We start from the raw sequence: 20,312 nt of genomic DNA on the forward strand, positions 1-20,312 counted from the left end.
TTTTTTTTAAATCCAGGAAGCATGAATCCAAGTGTCTGGAGCAAAAGCATGTATTCCTCCAGCAACATTTGCCTTGACGGCTGCACTGCAGAGCACCTCTCCTCTGTTCAATACGACCCTGTACCATCAAATCCAGATGTATCAGGTGTTTCTGTGACTTTCCACAAAGACAGTGAGAACATGAAAATGCCACGGGAGAGTGATTATTACAGCAGCGATGAAGCTGGTTCAGGTTTGATCTGTTCTAGCCAGCTGGAGCTCGATCCACCCAGAGACAGCACCACAAGAAGGCATCCATCCCCAGCATCCAGTTCTTGTGGTCATCATGACTGGAACCTAAGCAGTGGCCATCAAGCAAAGCGTGCCAGAGTAGAAAATATCATCAAAGGCATGACCAGCTCTCCTGGTGCGCACTGCACAGATGTTATGACAAATCAGCACGAGGAGTCCGACTGCGTGCAGGAAAGTGAAAGGATTGGCGAACTGCCTTTACATCAGGAGCACATGGAAAGAAGTGGATCTGGCGGCACGAGTCACAGCCAGACAACAAGCAAGCAGCTGGAGAGTCAGCAGCAGAACCTACGACAGCTCAGAGCAAAGTTTAACCATGTAGATGAAGAAACTGAAACCACAGACACTAGTAAGGAGAAGTATCCCACCTGGAACGATTCTCCTGACACATCTCCAACAGATCCATTTACAGATTCATACAGCGAGTTTGAGAACAGCTTTAGTAGAAAATACCAAGGCTGGAAGAAGGTGAAGCTGATGAACTACTTCCAATCCAAACCTGAGAGAATAAAGCTAATGGCAGATGTGTTAAAGTATGAACTGTCCAGAGCTGTCAGTAGAAGTGTTGACTCTGTCTTCAAAAGCATGCCACTTCTACAGACATCACTAAACAACGAGCGGAGTGCAGACACCGATATGCCTCAGCAGACATCAGTGTGTAATGATAAAAAATTAAGAATTCCGTGTTGTGGGAATGCAGAGGTGCAAGTCCCAGATGTTCAAACCGAAGCTCTGTCTCTGGTCGTACAAAAGCCTCGACTGGACAAGTTTATCCTCCAGCCCAGATTGAGAGCTAACCATCGTCCAAAACTTCAGGTCCCCTTCAGTCATGACTTCGCTCTGCACGACGATCGGCCGTCCCAGAAGAATCACAGCACTGCCCATCAACATGCCCTGAGATGCTTGCAAGACGGGTGCCCTGAAGTTGGCCAAGCAAAGTTTGAGATGTTTGACACACACTGGAACTCGGTCAAAGCGAGATCGAAGGTCAACTCCAGATCCGTGAGAAGCCCACAGACTCACACTGTGTCGGTGGATCCAATGCTTTTAGAAAGCCTGTGCCTCCCTCACGTCAAGATTGAGTCTGATAGCCTGCAGAATAACCTGTACATGCTGAATGTATCCTTTACAATTTTCTAATGATGGCGTAGCCTAATATTTCTCTCCTTATTGTAGCTTCTGAAGCAGCTGCCTTTAGATGCAAGTAATAATTCCTCTGCCTATTTGAGGTTCGAATAACTCAGCTCCATGTCACAAACCGTGTCATCACCTCAGGGATGCTGCAAAATGAGTCTGTTCATCAACACCAATTTTACCTCTCTTTAAAGAAGACAGCAACTTTGCACCTTACAGAATCCAATGAGTTCTCCCTTCCACCTTCTAGACTGTGAAGAAAATTGCAGTTTTTCCATCTGACCTGGGTCGTAACGATATCTTGGAGAGAAAATGTTTGCAGGCTCATTAACATTGAGACTGTCAGACTGTTTAGTTACGTGTAGGATGTGCGTGTGTGTGTGTGTGCGTGTGTGTGTTTTTATCCTTAACACTGGTGCGTTTTAGGAGGGTCTGACCACAAGCCATCTGAAGAAAGCAAAGCTTATGTTCTTCTACACTCGCTACCCGAGCTCACTGGTACTGAAGATGTGTTTCCACGATGTGCAGGTGAGAAAATACTTGCAGTTTAGAGCACGGGTACATTTCTTCCACATAATAGTGTCATTTTAGAATAGATTCTAAATGACCAGATAAATTAATAGATTTTATTCACAAAGCGTGACTTACTTTTACTGAAAGAATACAGATTTGCATTTTAGCAGGCAGTTTGAAAAGTTCTATGGTTTTTAAAATGAAAGCGATTCCTAACCAGTTCTGTGCTTGCAGGATCTGTGACTACAGAATGAAAACAATCAAGTTCATCATTTAAAAAATTTATTTGTCAGCACCATTATAACAATCAATAAATGAACATTACATCACTGTTGAATTTCTACACAAAATGTGTAACAATGAAAACACAACATGATAAAATAGTTTATTCGTTTTTCATTATCTTTATATTTTGAAATCTACACCATGAAACATGTTTAGCAGCTTCCACCACATAAAGACTACAGTAATTACAGTATACCAAATTAATGTAATTTGAATAATCTTCATATTTCATCAGCTCACTTACCTGTTGTCCGTTTCGTCCTCAGTTCACACGCTGCATCACCTCTCAGCTCATCAAGTGGTTCAGTAACTTCAGGGAGTTTTACTACATCCAGATGGAAAAGTTTGCCCGCCATGCCCTCATAGAAGGAGTGGCCGACGTGAGGGGTCTGACTGTGGGGAGAGAATCAGAACTTTTCAGAGCTCTGAATATGCATTACAACAAAGCCAACGACTTCCAGGTGAGGTATACCTGAAACTTAACAGGGATTATCATTATTGCTCTGAATATACCAATTACTCACATCATCTGCCTATAAAGATGAGCTGCAGTCATTTTTTGTCTAGAGCTGATCCTGACCTGTCAGTTATGTGTGATCTTTTTTACTTTGGAAGCTTTCAGTGAGGTAATTTTACTGTCTAATTTTTGATCATGTGCCGTTCCAACAGGATTTACTTTTATTGTTTGTTTTTTGTGCGTGTGTATAGTTTATATTTATTATTTCTCAGTAGTCTCAAACTCAAAATCATTTTCTAATCTGTTCACTTCACTGCATCTCCTCATTTGTAGTTGATGTAGATTTTTAAAGAAATCAGTGGGGACAGATGCATTTCATATTTTGTAGGTTATACTGAATAATACACCCATGAGTTAGTGAACTGTTTTAATAATTTATGTTTTTTGTTGTAAGTACAGAGGTAAAAAAAAAAAAAAGAATTTAAAGACGCTTCATCATAGCCAGAGGTCCTGCATGTGTCCACGCGTCTGGTATTACATGTGTTAACATGTACATAATTCCAAGATGATACATAAACCACAAATAAATTCCATTGGGTGAATTTAATCACATTATAACATGACACAAGTCACCGTGCTCAACAGCATAACAACAATAATCTAAATATACCAAACACACAGATGCTCAGACTATTAAGAAAAGAAATGTCTCAACACTGGCTCATACACATTTAGTTCTGGGTATTCTGCTTCACTAAATAGGTGACAGAAGAGACTGAACTGAGAGAAGGGACATTTTTAGGATTAGGATGCCTCAGGTCTCATCCACTTTCTAACAATAGAATAATATTATGAGAAAAAAAACCCTCTCACATTGAGTTTTTTTCTGGCATCATAATAACTTCATAAAGCCAAGTTAATAAGTCTCCACCACATTAGTGAAGACCAAGCAGAAAACAGCCTCATCTGACCGAATTTATCAAAAGGCCATACGACAGCGATGGACACTCAGTGCCCACTTTACTAGGCACACCTGTACAATCGATACAAATTTTCCACCATAAAGTCTATGTTTATGATACCTATAGTGTTTTTGTTGATGCTGTCATAAACTCAGCTAATTAATGTAATAAGGCTTGCTGATTGTAGTAGTATAGAATCATACTGTGAAGTTTATGTCACAATGAGTATTTAGTTAAATAGCAATTTCTGCAGTTTTCACTGTCTTGAGAGTAACAGTAAAAGTGTGGGAGTGTCTCTGCGACATTATATTACTTTAAAAAAATGTTTTATACATGTGGAAATTAAAAACAATGCGCATTCTAATCAGTGATGACCAGATTTCAAAAGTTGACTTAGACGTGACCCTGGAGCCTGTAAACTCAGTTCTAAAAATTGAGTTTACATAGTTTACAGCAAAACCTTACTGCACATTTAGGAATGTGCACAAAGAACACGATTTAGAACAGCAGCAGGGACAACAGGGCTGCAAAATGATTTTTTTCCAATAGTTTCCTGCACTATATAGCAGTAATGGGTAATGATACAATTAATTAATTATGTGTTGATTAAATTGGACCCGGATAAACATCTGGAAAATGAATGGATGAACTGACAAATAATAAATTATTAATTAATTAAAGTTCACACTTTGACAACTATCTCACATTTATTGTTTTTAACTTATTTAGATATAACATCTTCAGACAGCCTGCAAGTAAAAACATTTTAGAACTATGATGACTGTGAATTAAATAAGACATACCTTTCTATTACCTTCTAAGTTTAAACATATGAAACTGAATTCAGTGCCTTTCAAGACTTTTCTTGTAAAACATTTTGGATTCAGTGTGATTTGGCTCAGTGTGAAACTTCAAGGATTCCAGACAAGAAATCTACCAACATAATCAATAAGAAATGAAAGAGCAACAGGCCAAAACTTGAAGTTAGTTGTGAAAGTGCCACCAGAGAACCTGAACCTTTATCTCTGCATCAGGAGAACGGAGTCAAAAACAGCAGAGCAGCAGTAATGAAGGGCAGAGAGAGGACAGGAGGGGGTGAAATGCTGTGAGTGTGCCAAAGTAAGGGGATGAGGAGAATTTCTAATGAAACACAGTTAATGAAGAGAGCTGGGTTACTGCACTGAGTAAACAGCTTTTTCCAGGTTTTACTCTTTATAATCACCATCAATGTCATGTCAAACTGTTTAGACATTAGTTTAGTGTGTTTCGTGAGAGTCACGTCTGCACTGCTTACATCCCTGTTTCGTCTGAAGTCAGACAGATTACACTTACGAACACACCCAGCAGTGTTGCTGTGCTTATATGGAAGCTGGAGCTGAAATCAAACATGCATGTCAGAGGGAATGAAAACACAGGCTGCCCTCTTTGTTTCAAACCAGTTTCCCCTTGCACAATAGTAAATGCGTGGCTGTCATTTGAGAGAAGGAACTGAAGTGTTTTTTTGTTTTTTTTTTTAATGAATGACATAATGCAAATAGAAAAATGGCAGTATGTTTGGCCACAGCTGTACTGGAAACAAAAGCAGCAACATGCCCACATAAAGTCCATAAAGGGTAAATGATCATTACATAGCCACCAAGGCAACCCCATCTCATACATAACATTGGTATAATGAGAATATGATTAAAGCATTAAAAAAAATCTGGTGAGCATTAAGCTCACCAGATTTTGAAAGAAGTGAAAATCCATCATTGGGCAGCCTGAGAATCCAGGTAAGAAAAAGCTATATGATGTTATATTTATAAAACTCACCAAAATGAGTTTGTTTGCCTTGTAGTTTGAGAAAAAAAAGGCAAACAAACTGTATTCGAAGCACAAACATCACATTTTGACCACAGCACATGGAATATCCAAGACACAGAGGGTTCATCCTCTGGGGAGCACGAATACAACAAAGTAAACCTTTTGACCAAATGGTGGTGAGGAAGCAGGTCAACAGTAGGGATGGGAATCGATACTAATGCCAATACAGATTATGTTAATCAGGCCAATTGTTTTTCTTTTTAATCAATTCCCATAACGATTCCTGATCAATTTTCCCAACTGTCAGAAAAACATGCCAGCATTTCTTTACTCCAATCTCTGGTCACGTGGTCACTGACAACATTGTAAATCATCCTCTGAGGACAATGAATATCCAGACCAAGTTCCAGGGGAATCAGACTGGTGGTTATTAAACAGGAAAAAAAAACCTGAAGGTTCTGATGAAAAGGAAAATTATGGTACAGGCAGATGTGTGTACTGTTTATTCATTTTTTTACTGGTTAATTCAACTGGTTTAATATTTTTTTCAATTATTCATGGTCCATTTGACTCATGACTTACCTTGATTTGCCAGGCCCGAGTTTAATTATCTCAAAAATAATGCAAATCTACAATACTTGCCTTGTCAATGACACACACAAAAAGTATTAAGAGTATGTGTAAGGTTTCATGCTGTTTTTAAAATCCTATCCTGTGGATTCACAGGTTCCTGACAGATTCCTTGAGGTTGCCGAGATTACACTGAGAGAATTTTACATTGCCATTTCAATGGGCAAAGATCACGATCCATCCTGGAAGAAAGTAATCTACAAGGTGATCTGTAAACTGGACAGTGACATACCAGCTGAATTCAAAAGTCATCACTCTGGATAAAAGCCAACCAGAGGACATCATGTGTCACAGAGGTTACCGTCACAATGTGGACTTACTCTTGCTTTGATGAGCAAACGTTTTGTTTTCAACAAGCTGCTCACGACATTGTAAACCAGACAGGTTATCAGGTAAGTGAAGTACATGCCTGCACATGTCCAGTCACCATACATGTGGCAGACTGATGGGTGAGATTATAATTTACTGTATATGTGTTCTTCACAGGCACCACCTGATGTTATTGTTGCATCACAGGGTCATTTGACATATGTATTTTGCTATATCAGCCATATTCTATAGCAACAATACATATTTTTTGCGATTGTGAAAACAGTTTATCACAAAGTACAACAGAGAACGCATTTTCTGTTTTTTTTTTTTTTTAGGTCTATTTGTCTTTAATAAGCACAAAATAAGGTCCACACCATATGAGAAAAACATTTTTTAATATTGAGCAGAACTCGTTATTTGCATGTATGTACAGGGTATGCAAAATGGAAATTACATGAATTCAAAAATGACTGAATCAGTAAATTGTCTCACTCACCCCTCACAAAAATAACATAAGTGTTTCCTTCTCTCTTCCATACTTACCATATGTATTCATCCACTTTCCAAACCATAGTGTCGTTGGCTGTCCATAGACAAATCAAACATGGTCTTCATCAGCAGCGTTGTGTTTTCACTTGTAACTGGTCCTCGCGTCTTCAATGTTGATGCTCCAAATGAAAATTTCTCATGTGCGAAAATACTGGATTCTCTGGTTCTCAAGTGCAAAGTTTGTAGATGTAAAATTTGAATACACCTGCATATATTGATATATTGATATATGATGATAATCAGAGTGACTTGTTCAGGAAACCCAACTGCAGCAAGGCAACGCAATAAATCTACGAGCATACTTCTGTGATGTGGCAAACTAATACATATTAAATGTTCCACTGTATATTTAAAAATTATCACACAAAGGAGTAGGGCTGAACGATATGCAAAAACATAATAAATAAATTTAAAAAAAAAAAGGGTTATTTAGGCAGATATTGTGGTTGCAATATGAGTCATGATTATAGTTTGAATGGTCATTGTTGCCTTTCATTTTCAGTGAAAAAATATATAAAAATGCTGATGTGATATTTGCAAGCAAGCATGTTCCTTTACATGTGGGGCATCTCTGTAGCACCACTATGCTTCATTTATAGTATGTTGTAACACATTTTAAATTGCAGTTGTTGCAATTTGGATATATTGCAGTTGGCCGTATTGCGATTAATTGTTCAGCCCTACTAAGCAGTCATTGCAGATATTCTGTATTCAACACTGTCTTTTTAACTTGTGTATAGTCCAGATACATTTGCAGCCAGTTGTTTTAAGCTTGATTAAAAGTTTAACTGAAGTGCAAGGCACTTGATCCCCACTGTTCCCGACTTTACTTCCCTGTCAAGACGCATTTGGTATCTTTGAAACTGGCAACCTCTGGAGCCTTGTAAAATGTCTATGCACTCTGAGATTGTGAGGCATCAGGACTTTCCTCGTATTTAAAATGATTCTCTAATATAATTCACTATAATTTACCATCATATTTGCAGGTTTTAAAGATTTTAAGATTGAGGTCGTTCTGCAACCATGTATTTAAATTACGACCCATCTTCTGACACTTGCAAACCCATTCAAGCAACAAGCTGAGACAAAAGAAAATACTGCAACAAGCACATAGGTGTAACAAAAGTAAACCAGTCGGTAAACCAATGTAAAAACCAAGTAAAATTGGCGCTGACTTCTTATCTGCAATTATGTCCCAGTGTCGTTTTCTTTTGACTGAAAATTATTTAAAAAATAAAAACTTTAGACAAAGAAAATGGCAAAAACACCGTCATTATGGGACTACGGAGCGATCCACTGAGGTGTAAAACTGTAAAGTGATGCAAAAATTTAATTTGTCTTTTAAGAAACTGTCATGTGAATTGTCTAAGCCAACGTAAACATGGCTGGACATTTAACATGCACTTAAGGACCTGGCACATCACAAATCTGTCATGCTGCCATTTATTGTCTTTCATTCATTCTCCCAACTCAACTGTGGTAAACCTAAATACAGCCACTCTTTAAAAACAAGGGCAACTCAAGTGAAGTCAGACTCACTCTTTTTCAGCCCAAATGATCTGCGCTGTCATTTCTAGCAGATTCTGCCACCACGAACAAACACTTTTAGGGTTTCTTGTTGATGAAACGCAGGTAAAATCCTCCAGTAAGACTCCCCAAGTTGGTGATTTTGTGAAACTTTTATTGTCTTTTTTCAAAGTATCCATGGACCAAAAAACAGTGCTACAGGAATACAGTACATAAAGCATGAAGAGTATAAAACAGCAAGAACAATGACCTAATACAGGATACATGACCAGAAGTAGCACAGAATCATAAACTACAAATTAATTGGTGAATAGCCAGAGTGGCCTTTAAAAATAATAGGAAAAAGCTATACTGCATCCTTATCAATGTATAACTAAGAATTTGATATCTAATGGTGATGATCACCTTGAAGAGTCTCATGTTTCATCACGAGTCAGCTTCAGTTCTTTCACATTCTGTACACCTGTAGAGAGAAAAGAAATCACTGATAATTTGGCCAAAGACAGATTAGTGTCATGTATCAATATAGTTATAAGTTAATCTGCTTTATGTGCGAATCAAAGACTTTTTTTTCTATAAATTAAAGTCTTGTGAATGCAGATAGATTCTTTTAATTATCACTCTACAGCACGTTACAACTGTGTTTGCATCATCATAGAAGTCATTACAAGTGTAGTTCTCAATAGGTAAAACATATGCTCCCATTCAAAAGTTACTTTGGAATTATTGATAGCTTTTTATATTTACCATTTACTGTGAATAAGCTTGGAAACATAAGACAAGTCTTTGAGGAAATGACTGGCTGAACAATGGTGAGATAAGAAGGGATTCAAAAATGTGGTTTTTATTATCATTTCTGGATCTGGACTTACAACTTCCATTCACATGTATTAAAGAAACTATTGATCACTTATTTTCAATAGAGGGCATGTAATAAGAGAAGTTCTCAAACATGTCCTCATCAAGTCCTTAAAAGTGTATTACTATGAAAATGTTTGAAATTGTAGTTGGGATACTAATCACCACTTTTGTTTGCTTGACACAAATACGATTACTCTTCTAACTTCTAACAGCCATGCTAACATTTTAAAGAAGAGTAACAAACCTACCTTTCCATGAAGGAAAAAAAAGAGGGATAAGATTATCTTCTTAGAAATACTTGGTACGGTTCAGAGCTCTTTGTGCCAGCTGACCACTCTCATCCGTTATTCTCTCCCAGTCCGTTTGACCCACCACAAAGCCAATAGCACGCTTTCGATCTGCATCCTTCTGCTCTTCAAGATCAGCCCATCGCACCTTAAACAGGGAAACAACCAGGGTGTCGTGTTACGAGCAGAAAATTGATAAATGGGCATAATTTCAGGTAAATCGGTTACATTATTCAGCATTTAATATTACACAAAATAGTGTTCTTCCAAACCAAAAACAACCCTGGAGTACTCAGATTTTCACATAAAATATTTTGTGTTGCCTCACTAACAAATACACTTCAACAAGACAAAAGCTTCATCTTTGAAGTGCAGCATTGTCAAATTACCCTTTTCTTTCCTGGTTCGGACATGCGTGTGGCATAATCGTCTGGCAGCTGAAGGTAGTCCTCCAGGCCTGCCGTTTGTTCACCTTCACGTTTCCGCTTCCCACTGCTCCCCAGACCATCCAACTTGTCTGTACAAATGGAAGATAACTGTTCAGGTCACCTCAGCCCTATAAAAGCCTCATCTCAACATTCAAAAATCCTTGAAAAGCCAAATTCAGCCAATTGGCATTATCAGTTTTAGCAGTTTCTCCTTCGTATTCAATCGCATATCAAAACATTGGGCAACTGCAACAAGTAAAACCCCATTATAATACAGAGACGAGACAATGTTTCTTACTCAGTTTCTCTCCTCATTTACTTGGGATTTGTAGAAATTATGACCATGTTTGTGTTTACACGCACATTAGGTTTAAAAAATAAAGAAGGCAAAAAGGCACACTTCCCCCTTTACAGCCTTAAATGCAGAACCTGAGTTTTTCATTCTCACAGTACATTCAACCATGGTTTCTTTAAAGTTGAAAACAAAAATTACAACATGAACAGCTTCCGTTGTTATAACATAAATCACATGCATAATTAGATAACAAGATACAATTATAAAACATTAGAAATCAGACCAGTATTTTCAGGCTTTAAATGCAGTGTATCTCTGAATAAAAGACTGAGTTATCAGTCATAAAATAAAGACTAACAAATTGAAATACCCACCAAGTTTTGCCTCAGACGTGTCCATCTCCCATTTGCTTTTTGGAATGTAGCCCTATATTATATAAAGAAACACTGCAATGGTTAAACATCTCGGTGAGACAGGGGGAAGGGGAGGAGAGAGACAGCAGGGAAAAGGGGTTGGCTGAAAAGAGAGGAGACTGGTTCATCAGAGGTAAAAAAAAAAAAAAAAAAAAAAGAAGACAAAGACAACCGAAGGATGAGTCTGCATGAGAAATTGTCTAGTTAGGACACATAGTGTAACACTGGCATACAAACATTTTCATCTTGTAAGTTGAGAGAAACTAATGTGTTCAGACTAAGCCTTTGTTCTGGACCACATGCAAAAAGAAAGTAAGAATGGACAACACCTGTGCTCTTCTTTGGAGAACACAGATTCTGTTCCTTCGTCAAGCAAACCTTTACGTGTTCTCAAGTCAGAAGATTCAAAAGCAAAACTAGTAACTATATCTCCAATGATGTAGTTTGCCTCGGCTAATGATAATGTGATTAACACAATTTTTCCCCCCAAATTTTCCCTACATTACAAAGAATAAACTCCCATGAGTCTGAGTCTGCAGTACTGCTGCTCAAACGTTTACACAAATGAACAAGACAACATTCATAAACAAAAAGTGCAGCATGGGCTTTTGTGACATAGCATCACTGTTTCCTAACCACTCCTCAGCTGTCAAGCTGCACTCTGATGCAATTTGGCTGGCTAGCTAACAGCAAATTGCTGACAGTCCACTATCAGCTCTAGCCAGTTCCTAAGTAAGAACATGCTACTTTATTATTCTGATACATTTTGTAAGAGCTGATTTTTTAGGAACTTTCAATGTATTCAATAAGTTTGTTGTTTGTTGTTCTTAGAGTTATCTTGGAGAGCTGCATGCTATGACAAGAGTCAAAGTTATGATCAGCACTCATGTGACTGGCAGTTACAGAGATGGTGCCTTTTTGTTCCAGCTGGGCTGATGTTGATTTAAGGAAACAGTTAACAGGTCACAGCCTTAACTGTGAAATGGAAACCAGCCAAAACCTTTTCTCCCAGTAATATGTCATCAAATAAAATGACTAAAGCTGATTAAAATTTGTAGACTTAAAATGTTTGCGGTTTCTTTTAGGTAAAAAAAACATTACATCATTGATCTCTTTTTGTTCAAATTTGTTTTGATTTTTTATTGACACGTTTTTCTTCTAACCTCCTTATTCTTTGTTAAGTGTTTGTGGTGAGAACCTGGCCTCTGGCTTCTTTCAGAAAACAAACTGGCATATAACATTTTTTTCCACAGATGATGTGAACGAGGGTGGTCGCTGCTTTGAATTATCTGACACTTTTTTAAACATAAGGTGCTGTAGCTTTGATCTGGATAAAAATTTTAGCCCGCTTTTTAAAATGGAAAAATCCGGGTATATGACAAATAGTCAACAATCACATCAAGCGACTGGTGTTAAACAGGGGGCAAAGTTTTAGGAGGGAAGGGATCACAGAGTACCAGGTAAGTGCTGGATAATATAAAATGACTGCCAAGCTTAATTTCATATATATATATATATATATATATATATATATATATATATATACAGATACATATAAATATATATGTATGTATATAATATATTTATTTATTTTTATGTGCAACTTTAATTTGTTATTGTGCTGTTTATTTTATCATTTTGGTTTGACTTTCTTTAAAAACTTGGATGTAATAATGTTCTGTAATGCACATTGGTCAAAATATTTCTTTGGCCGTTTTAATTTTTGTGCAAAACTTTAAAGCCTTGTTCACCACGCAGGTGTTTTTAATTACTGTTCCTCCTTAGACCTCTGCTAAGGCTGACGATGGGCGGAGCTTTGCCGTCACAGAGCTGTCAATCAAGCACAGTCTGTATACGCCCACCCAGTCCTGACAAACAGTCTAATCAGGTGTGGTAAGTGAAAACACCTGTGTGGGTGGATGTTTGGTGTGTAGGAGCTTTAAGCAGGTTGATATTTTTTTGGTATATTTAATTTCTTTCTTGTGACGGTGTTCAAAGTGGGTAAAATTATGCTGAATATACCAGCATTGGTCTGTTTGTTGCAAGCATGCACAGGTGGAACAAACAAAAAAAAACTTGAATGATAATAATGCTGCAAGTTCAACTCCCAGCAGCATCTGCACGGGTTTAATCCAAGTTCAGGCGCTTTGATTTCAGAGTTGAATGTATGAAACAAAACTTGATGCTTAGAGCTGAGGAAAGGAGGCAACCTGCTGTCTTACAAGCCAACAGCCATGGTCTGCTCAGATCATTATAATACATAGAAGACACACTTTCTCACTACAGACTTTCACTGAAAAATACTGAAAATTATTATAAAAAAAGAAGAACTACATTCAGGTTGGATACTGTGCTTGTGCTGCTGCTGCATGCTGTCCACACCCTGTGCAGTAAAGCACTTCACTGTGTGCTGCTGTGCAACACTACATCACCATGGTGTGGTCACAAGTACAACAGATAACATCTGGCCACATCTAACTGTAATGCGGGGTGGTAAATTAAAATACCCAATATATTGTGTGTTAACATTGTACTTAGGGAGGAATGATGGTGCCACAGCAGAGTAAAATGGTGTAGCACCACTGTCCCCTTTTTTCAAGAAAAATATTAAAATATTATATTGTTAATACTCACTATTATACTGTCAATAATCTCACCTGATTAATGATAAACTAAACATATTTCCAAAAGTATGAAGGATTTTTGAGTTAATGTCAGTTGACTTACAGCCAGTAGTAATAATAGTGGCTTAAACACAGCAGTGTCCTTTTGCATTAGGAGGATTAACGGATAATTCTTTCTGACAAAGTTAACTCCATAGTGTTGTTTTATCATGTACATGTACATGTACTGTGTTCGGGTTCCCTGCATCAACACACAGGAAGGCATAGATGCACCCATTAGATATGTGTTTCATGTCTTATTTGATGTAAAAATATGTCTGTATTTCTTTTGTTGTAAATGTTCCTTGATTTCATCCACAACAGTTTGTGTATGATGTCAGGACAGATTTACAACAAAAAGAAGTAAAACTTTTTATATAATGTAAAACAGTCCACAATCACCTTGTGACGTGAAATAATTTAATTTAATTTCTTTAAATGAATGTGTTTGTTTATAAATACAAAATGGAATATGGATTAATACAGTTTTGAGCAATATAAGTGCTACTCAAGTGCAACATTTCAAATACATTTGGCTTGAAGAAAGCTAATTTGGAGGCATTAAAACAATCCAGGCAGTGATGAGCACGATTGTAAACGACAAATTAACAACTTTACAGAATATTTGTCGACTTGACAACAGACCATTAGACCTCCGCATGTTTCTCAAGTTCAGTGGTGATTGCTGTGTTCTTATTTGAGATTCAAACACCGGAGGTGCCGGAGACCCTCATGGGGTTTTTGGAGGCATTTTTATAAAAGTATAACTCTGTAATTAGAAACTGTGATGGTTTCAGCAATCAAACTTGATAGAGTTCAATGTCACGCCCAGTATGATTTATCTGTAGAGCCACTATGCAGTAGTTTTAGACCTGCAGTTCAAACAGTTAGTGTGGTTTAAGGTTACGGTGGCTGTGACTTCAGCCTTTGACCTCTATCAAAATCTAAATAAAAAGACGACACGCGTGCACGGTGTGAAACTGCAGGTCTGAACTGGATAACTGAAACAATGATCAGAGCAGCTTTACATTTTCATTCTTAGGCCCTAGAAAACTATAGACATTTTTAATGGTTGTTTTAGGCAATAGTGAGTTTAATGCACACATGTAGAAGCATTTGAATCACTATTTTGAATTCTGTGCAAAGCATATTTTCATCCTTTAATGTGATAAATGAAGGAACATCCTCGATCAATGACTCAGTGGTGGAATTACTGCACGGTAAAACAATATTTACCAGCAATAAATTGTCTATTTGTCATTGACCATAATCTCTATTAAATGGGAAATTTTAAACTTTTATGCATCTTCTGGAGTGTTAATTGTGGGTAACTACATGACTGCACTTTGTCTAACCCCTAAGGGCTAGAGATAACTACAGAAAATTATGAATTTTGTTTACACACATTTCAATCATGTCAAAGTCAACTCATGAAATGTGGTCAACACAAAAGACATGAAAAGGCAGAGTCAGTACAGAGCTCGAGTTTGTAATTTTGAAGCAATAATGGTCTCAAAAGAAATGTCTCATGTTACAACAGCATTTTCATTTATAGTGCTAGTATGGACCGTATCAACCGATGTGCCATGAGGCACTATTGGCACCTTAATGGCACGAAGGTCTTTGTCATATTTCTCAACACTGATGTGAAGTATAAAGAGCAAAAGCATGTACATGATTAAAAGTGTTTTTGTTTTGTTTTTTTTTAATGGTTGTTTGGTATGAGGAACAAAGGCTGTAAAAATGTTTTTGTACTTGCAGCTCACTGAAAGCTAATAATAGGAATTTAAAAAAGTAGTTTTGTGTAAATGTATAAATGATCTCATATGTATTTGGTTGTTGTTTCTGAACCACATATTAATAATGACTAAAACGGTATTACAGACATTTTAGACGAGAAACATTTTTTAGCAGTTCAAGCTTTAGTGTTTTTAGATTTAAAACTGCCAGCTGTACTTGTGGTGGAGGAAGGCAGGCAGTACTGCCATGTAGGAAATCTATTCTCACTATTAATGCATTTAATTTGCACTTACATTTGAAGAACATTAAACTAGTGTATCAAGTCATTTCTACAAGTGATGGCCTTAATAACCTCAGCATAGAAAAACCTGGTTGGTCTGATTAACACATTTCTTAGGACACACGAGAAACAAAAATATGACCATTCATTTAGTTAAAGGTCAAAGTTTCCGGTAAAGCAGATTTGTTGTTTGAGTATTAGGTGATTGTCGGCACGAGGCCGATGTCCGGTTGTTTTCAATGTTCTTCTTTTCCTTCTTTCCCCTTACTACAATGACGTGATAATCACACATTCATGACATTTGGCCCAGCGTTCCAGTTTGTGCTCAAGCTTTGGAACTCCATATGGGACAATCCCCTTGAAGGTAGTACCATAGATTTAAGTTTTGAAAATTTCAAAACCAGTTACCTAGTCACAGGTGCTACAGTTTTAAAGGTTTCATCCAACTGTAGACACAACTGAGGAGGATCTTAGACTAAAACGTGATGGATATTACAAGTCCATCACTCTGATTGTATCAACACTTTAGCTAAGTAAAATTTTACTTTTCAATAGTTTGTTAAAATTTCACCAGAATAGTTGTACAACATCTTAAGAGCTAGATAAGAAATTATATTAGTGCCGTAACACTCAAGTGTCTGTTGATAAATGCTACTGTAAACACTGTCTTTGACATCTGAGACAATATTTACCTCATCATTTTGAAATGATTTGAAATTCATTTGACGCATAAATGTCATTCATTTATTACTTTTGAAATCTAACATTTTGTTATGATTTCATAATAAATATTAATGAGCAGTTGATTACGCACAAAAATGTTTAAAAATATTAAACGAAAAATTTTAAAAACAGAAATAGACATGCTATCAACATTTTTTCTCTTTTTTCAATCCTGGATTTTGTTTTAAGTTTTTATTTTGTCTTCATTTCTTTATTTTGATGAAATAAGCCTTTCAATAAAAGAAAATGTAAACTGAGTGAAATGGTTCAGCCTCATCCAAAATGATGCAGACTGAAGTTTAGGAACACTTTTCCTGATGGTGGTTCTACAGCAGCCATGTGAGTTTTAAAACATTTTTCTTAGCTGTAGTTTTATTTTTGGGCTGATTCATTACAGTATTTTGACTGTCTCCATCTTTCTCCCTTATATTTTTTCCTCCTCTGCTCTGCTCCTCTTTGTAAACCTGATAATTACTACATAAACATTCAAATAAATAGACAAATAAAATAAACTTTAACAAATTAACTTAAATTTCACCTATTTTGTCTCTTTCACTGGTGTAAAATAAAACAATAATATTATTTCAAGACTACCACCTAATATTAACTTGTGATGTGATAGATGGGAATACAAATAAGTGGAAATGATTCTGACATCTAAGTGGCTGTAAATGTAAGTTTTTTCATGTCCTACCAGATCACCCTCTTCTTCCTCTTCTCTCTTGGGTTCCTTGGGCTCGTCATCGGGATTGAAGTCTTCCATTTCAACCTAATAACACAAGCACCAGTTAGTTTAGCTCAGTTAATGAACAAGAGCAATAATACAGTATAATAATATTTTGAAAACCGTCTTGAAGACCTCACCTCCTCTATAGCAGCATCCTGAAGCAGGGACCGGACATCTAACCGCACCATATGACGTGGTGAGGGCTCCCAGTTGTTGGACATCTGTGTACAAAATGCTTCGTTAAGAAGTGCTCCCTTTATGTTTATGAGCTTTAGTGGACATTCATGATTGTACTGCGAGAGCTAATCGATCTTACAGACCTTCATTATATCCTTAACTGTACGCCCATGCACATTTCTCTTCGCACAAGTCTGAGTGTCCGCAGTGATTTCAGCCAGATACACCTTGAAATTTTAAAAAAGAAAGAAAAAACACGTCTTCAGCACAGGGAACAACTGGAACAACATTTTTTTTATGTCTCATTCATGAACAACTCACCTCAAAGCCTTTAGTTTTGGCTGCGCTCCAGAACTGATCAAAATGTTTAACCCTGTCATTAATAGTGTCTAAAATGATGAAGGGGAAAAAGCCGTCATCCAGAGTTTTCTTAAATGTTTTAAGCATGCTGCTTCGGTAGGTATCCTCCATCTCTGGCTCGTACTCATATTCAAGAACCTGCAAAACAGATTTTTGTGTTACATTGTTTATAATATATACAATAGTAACTGGAATACGTATATTTTTATTTCATTTTCATCAAACAGTATACTCTAGTACCATTTTTGTTACTGTTGTATATCAGACTCACCTTGGTTTTGACCCTCCTGCCTGTGTCTGGGTCTTTCTCAACTTTCTCAACCTCGGTCATGAAGTAGTCGTCCAAAACAAGAACTCTCGGTGGGGCACCACCACAATCAACTTCCTTGTCCTTGATATTGTTAACAAGATTGAAAAGCTATGTTTTCATATTTCTATTTTCTTTGTTACAAAAGATAATAACATTTGTTATGTCAAAAACATTTTTGCAGGACACATTTACAGGCTCTATGAGTATTGTTCTTATTGTTGTAGTATATTGTGCTTAAACTTGAGTTACATTACATTATAATTATATTACACTATGATTTGCTGGTATAACTCCACTCACCCGTATAAGCCTTGCAACATGGCTTTTTCCGCTTCCTGGAAGCCCTCTCATTATGATGACGATCTGTTAAATCAAATAGCTTGAATGAGAACGCCTCACTATCAAATAGTGTAACAATGTGCTATAGATACATCAAGAAACACTGACGCAGTAACACATACCCTTTCAGGCCGAGATGATCTGCCAGGTGGTTTGAGGATATCATCAATATTCTTGATTTCTGGCTTCTTCTCGACTCGTGGAGGTGGCTGAGGTGGAGGTGGTAGAGGTGGTGCAGTGGGAGCCCCTCGGTCCTCTGGATAACTTCTTCTGTCCACTGTATGAAATAAAAATTTTTTCAATTATAAATGCAATTTACTGCTTTGAAACTGTTTCCCCACATTCCCTCTATCATGCAGAAATCTAATTTTAGTCACAAAAAAATTTGGGACTTGAGTGTAAAAAGTTGAAGTTCTACCAAACACAGATGTGCATGTGAACACACATCTGTTAACAGATGTGGAACTGAACATACCGTAAGGTGAAGAGCTATGGCCGTAACGCTCAGGCCCACTGCGGTCAAGTCCAGCGCGCTCGTATGGAGGTCTGTCGTAGCTAGGCCTTCCATAATGTTCATCTCGATCACGACTGCCACTTCGGTCCCTCTCTCGAACATCCCACTCTCTGTCCCTGTATCCTGAGCGTAGAGGAGGTGCCAGTGGAGATCTACACAGGGGAGGAGTTGTATTAAGTTTCATTTCCTCAACAGAATTTCTTGTTTCAAACTGGCACACACTGATGACTAATCACAATGTATGACACAGTGTGATATAGTACCTTTCCTCAACCATGGACTGTGTGCTTGAATCAAAAACAGACAAACAGAAAAGAATATTATATATGTACGGAAGCAGTACACTTCCCCACAGTTTGAAAAAAAAAGAAAGAAGGAGTGTCAGAGCCACAGAGGAAACATGTTACCTGTCATCTCTTTCTCTTGGGGGATAGCGCTCCCTCTCAAATCTTTCTCTTTCATATTCAAGTGGAGGCTTTTCTCTGTATAACTCCCTCTCTCTGTTGTACTCCCGGCGGTCCATGTAAGGGTCTGATCGTCTCTCATAATACAGGTCTCTGCTATAAGGATCTCTGGAACCAAGGGGTTCTATGAGGAGAATTAAATAGTTCATCAGTGAAAAATGGTAAGAAAGTTGCATAAACAAGCTCTATTTGAGTAGAAAAATATAAGCTTGACAGTATTGAAACTCACCTTTTTCATAACCCCTGTCTAATGGCACCGGGTCAGGCCTTAGCACAATTCTCTCACCGTAAGAGATCCGCTCAACAGTGGCACCAGGCTCTGAAATTAGTGTTAAATATCAGCAACAGTGTCTGGAAAGATAATTTGCTTAATCTGTTAAAATGAAGAAATATATTCCTTTTTGCTTCTCATACCATGTCCATGTCCATAATCCACAGTCTTTGGTATCACTGGAGCTGTGGGCGCAGCAGAGTGGACTGACTGGCAATCTGTGGCAGCGGGCTTTGCATCCCAAGCCACAGGTTCAGTTGCAGCTGTCTGTGCTGCTGCAGTCATGCCCTGAGGATGACCGATTTGATATCATAGCAGTTAATTATAAAATTGCAAAGTAGAAATATAATTAAAATAGATTTACTGAAAATATATGGAAAATGCAAAGTATGCCTTGTGTACTTTAGTGGCCATGCTGTTCCTTACATGCCATGTGTTTTGAATCAACTTGCATAACCAATGGTCTTGCGATTCTTACAACAATGCAGTCTTCGTTGGTAACTATCACTTACCTTCAAAACATTCCTGACGTCCGGCGGGATCTCCAAACCGAGAAGACCAGCAGGAAGCTCAGGCAAGACGTCTGCTGGTGCAGGCTGAGGTTCAGCACCAGTGGTCTTCCCCTCCTGCAGTTCCCTGTAAACCCAAAAGAATGTTATAATGTAGATAACTTCACCTAAAAGTTGCACAAAATCCATTCGACCATAAAGTAGAGTAGGCAATACAGTAACAAAATGGCAGAAAACAAAACAGCCGAAAAGCAAAAAAAGCCTTCTACTTCGATCACTGCCATGTGTAAAGGTAAGTCAGTTAAGCTTTTTTATGATGCAAGGACCACAATTCCATTCACCTCCCCTGTTTTTGGATGGAGGCAGAAATCGCAGGTGAAGATTTCAAAACCTAGGCTAACAATTAACAACAATGCAATTAGCATAACTAGATGCCACAAGAGCTAAGTCAGAATGTAATGTGCATGAACCTATTATATAATGTATTA

The 20,312-nt window shown here is 37.5% G+C and overlaps 2 protein-coding genes across 6 annotated transcripts in view; one reads left to right on the plus strand and one right to left on the minus strand.

The window, feature by feature from the left end:
• Nucleotides 1–7,541, plus strand: LOC111653024 (prospero homeobox protein 2-like). Its single transcript, XM_023403467.2, has 4 exons — nucleotides 1–1,410; nucleotides 1,852–1,953; nucleotides 2,490–2,684; nucleotides 6,172–7,541. The coding sequence occupies exons 1-4, from the start codon at nucleotides 22–24 to the stop codon at nucleotides 6,337–6,339; spliced, it is 1,854 nt and encodes a 617-aa protein (XP_023259235.2). The 5' UTR covers nucleotides 1–21; the 3' UTR covers nucleotides 6,340–7,541.
• The window catches only part of ylpm1 (YLP motif containing 1), a 26,156-nt gene continuing 8,047 nt past the window's right edge, over nucleotides 2,204–20,312 (minus strand). For 2 of the 5 annotated variants that reach the window (XM_023403472.2, XM_023403468.2), the window contains 16 exons: nucleotides 19,828–19,951; nucleotides 19,459–19,603; nucleotides 19,274–19,363; nucleotides 18,988–19,168; nucleotides 18,844–18,867; nucleotides 18,542–18,732; nucleotides 18,189–18,343; nucleotides 18,028–18,090; nucleotides 17,689–17,808; nucleotides 17,379–17,555; nucleotides 17,201–17,284; nucleotides 17,018–17,101; nucleotides 16,848–16,922; nucleotides 10,709–10,760; nucleotides 10,001–10,128; nucleotides 8,604–9,759 (listed from right to left, as the gene is read on the minus strand). In XM_023403472.2, the coding sequence (XP_023259240.1) occupies nucleotides 9,613–9,759; nucleotides 10,001–10,128; nucleotides 10,709–10,760; nucleotides 16,848–16,922; nucleotides 17,018–17,101; nucleotides 17,201–17,284; nucleotides 17,379–17,555; nucleotides 17,689–17,808; nucleotides 18,028–18,090; nucleotides 18,189–18,343; nucleotides 18,542–18,732; nucleotides 18,844–18,867; nucleotides 18,988–19,168; nucleotides 19,274–19,363; nucleotides 19,459–19,603; nucleotides 19,828–19,951 (1,840 nt within the window). In that variant the 3' untranslated portion in view covers nucleotides 8,604–9,612. Of the gene's footprint in view, nucleotides 2,617–8,603; nucleotides 9,760–10,000; nucleotides 10,129–10,708; nucleotides 10,761–16,847; nucleotides 16,923–17,017; nucleotides 17,102–17,200; nucleotides 17,285–17,378; nucleotides 17,556–17,688; nucleotides 17,809–18,027; nucleotides 18,091–18,188; nucleotides 18,344–18,541; nucleotides 18,733–18,843; nucleotides 18,868–18,987; nucleotides 19,169–19,273; nucleotides 19,364–19,458; nucleotides 19,604–19,827; nucleotides 19,952–20,312 lie in introns of those variants that run through there. The other 3 variants (XM_023403469.2, XM_023403470.2, XM_087173247.1) reach the window with 3 other exon arrangements.

This window comes from Seriola lalandi, unplaced genomic scaffold (genome assembly GCF_002814215.2).
Source record: "Seriola lalandi dorsalis isolate HSWRI2012SDOR001 ecotype SW California unplaced genomic scaffold, Sedor1 jcf7180002054139, whole genome shotgun sequence".
NCBI classification, from domain to species: Eukaryota; Metazoa; Chordata; class Actinopteri; order Carangiformes; family Carangidae; genus Seriola; species Seriola lalandi.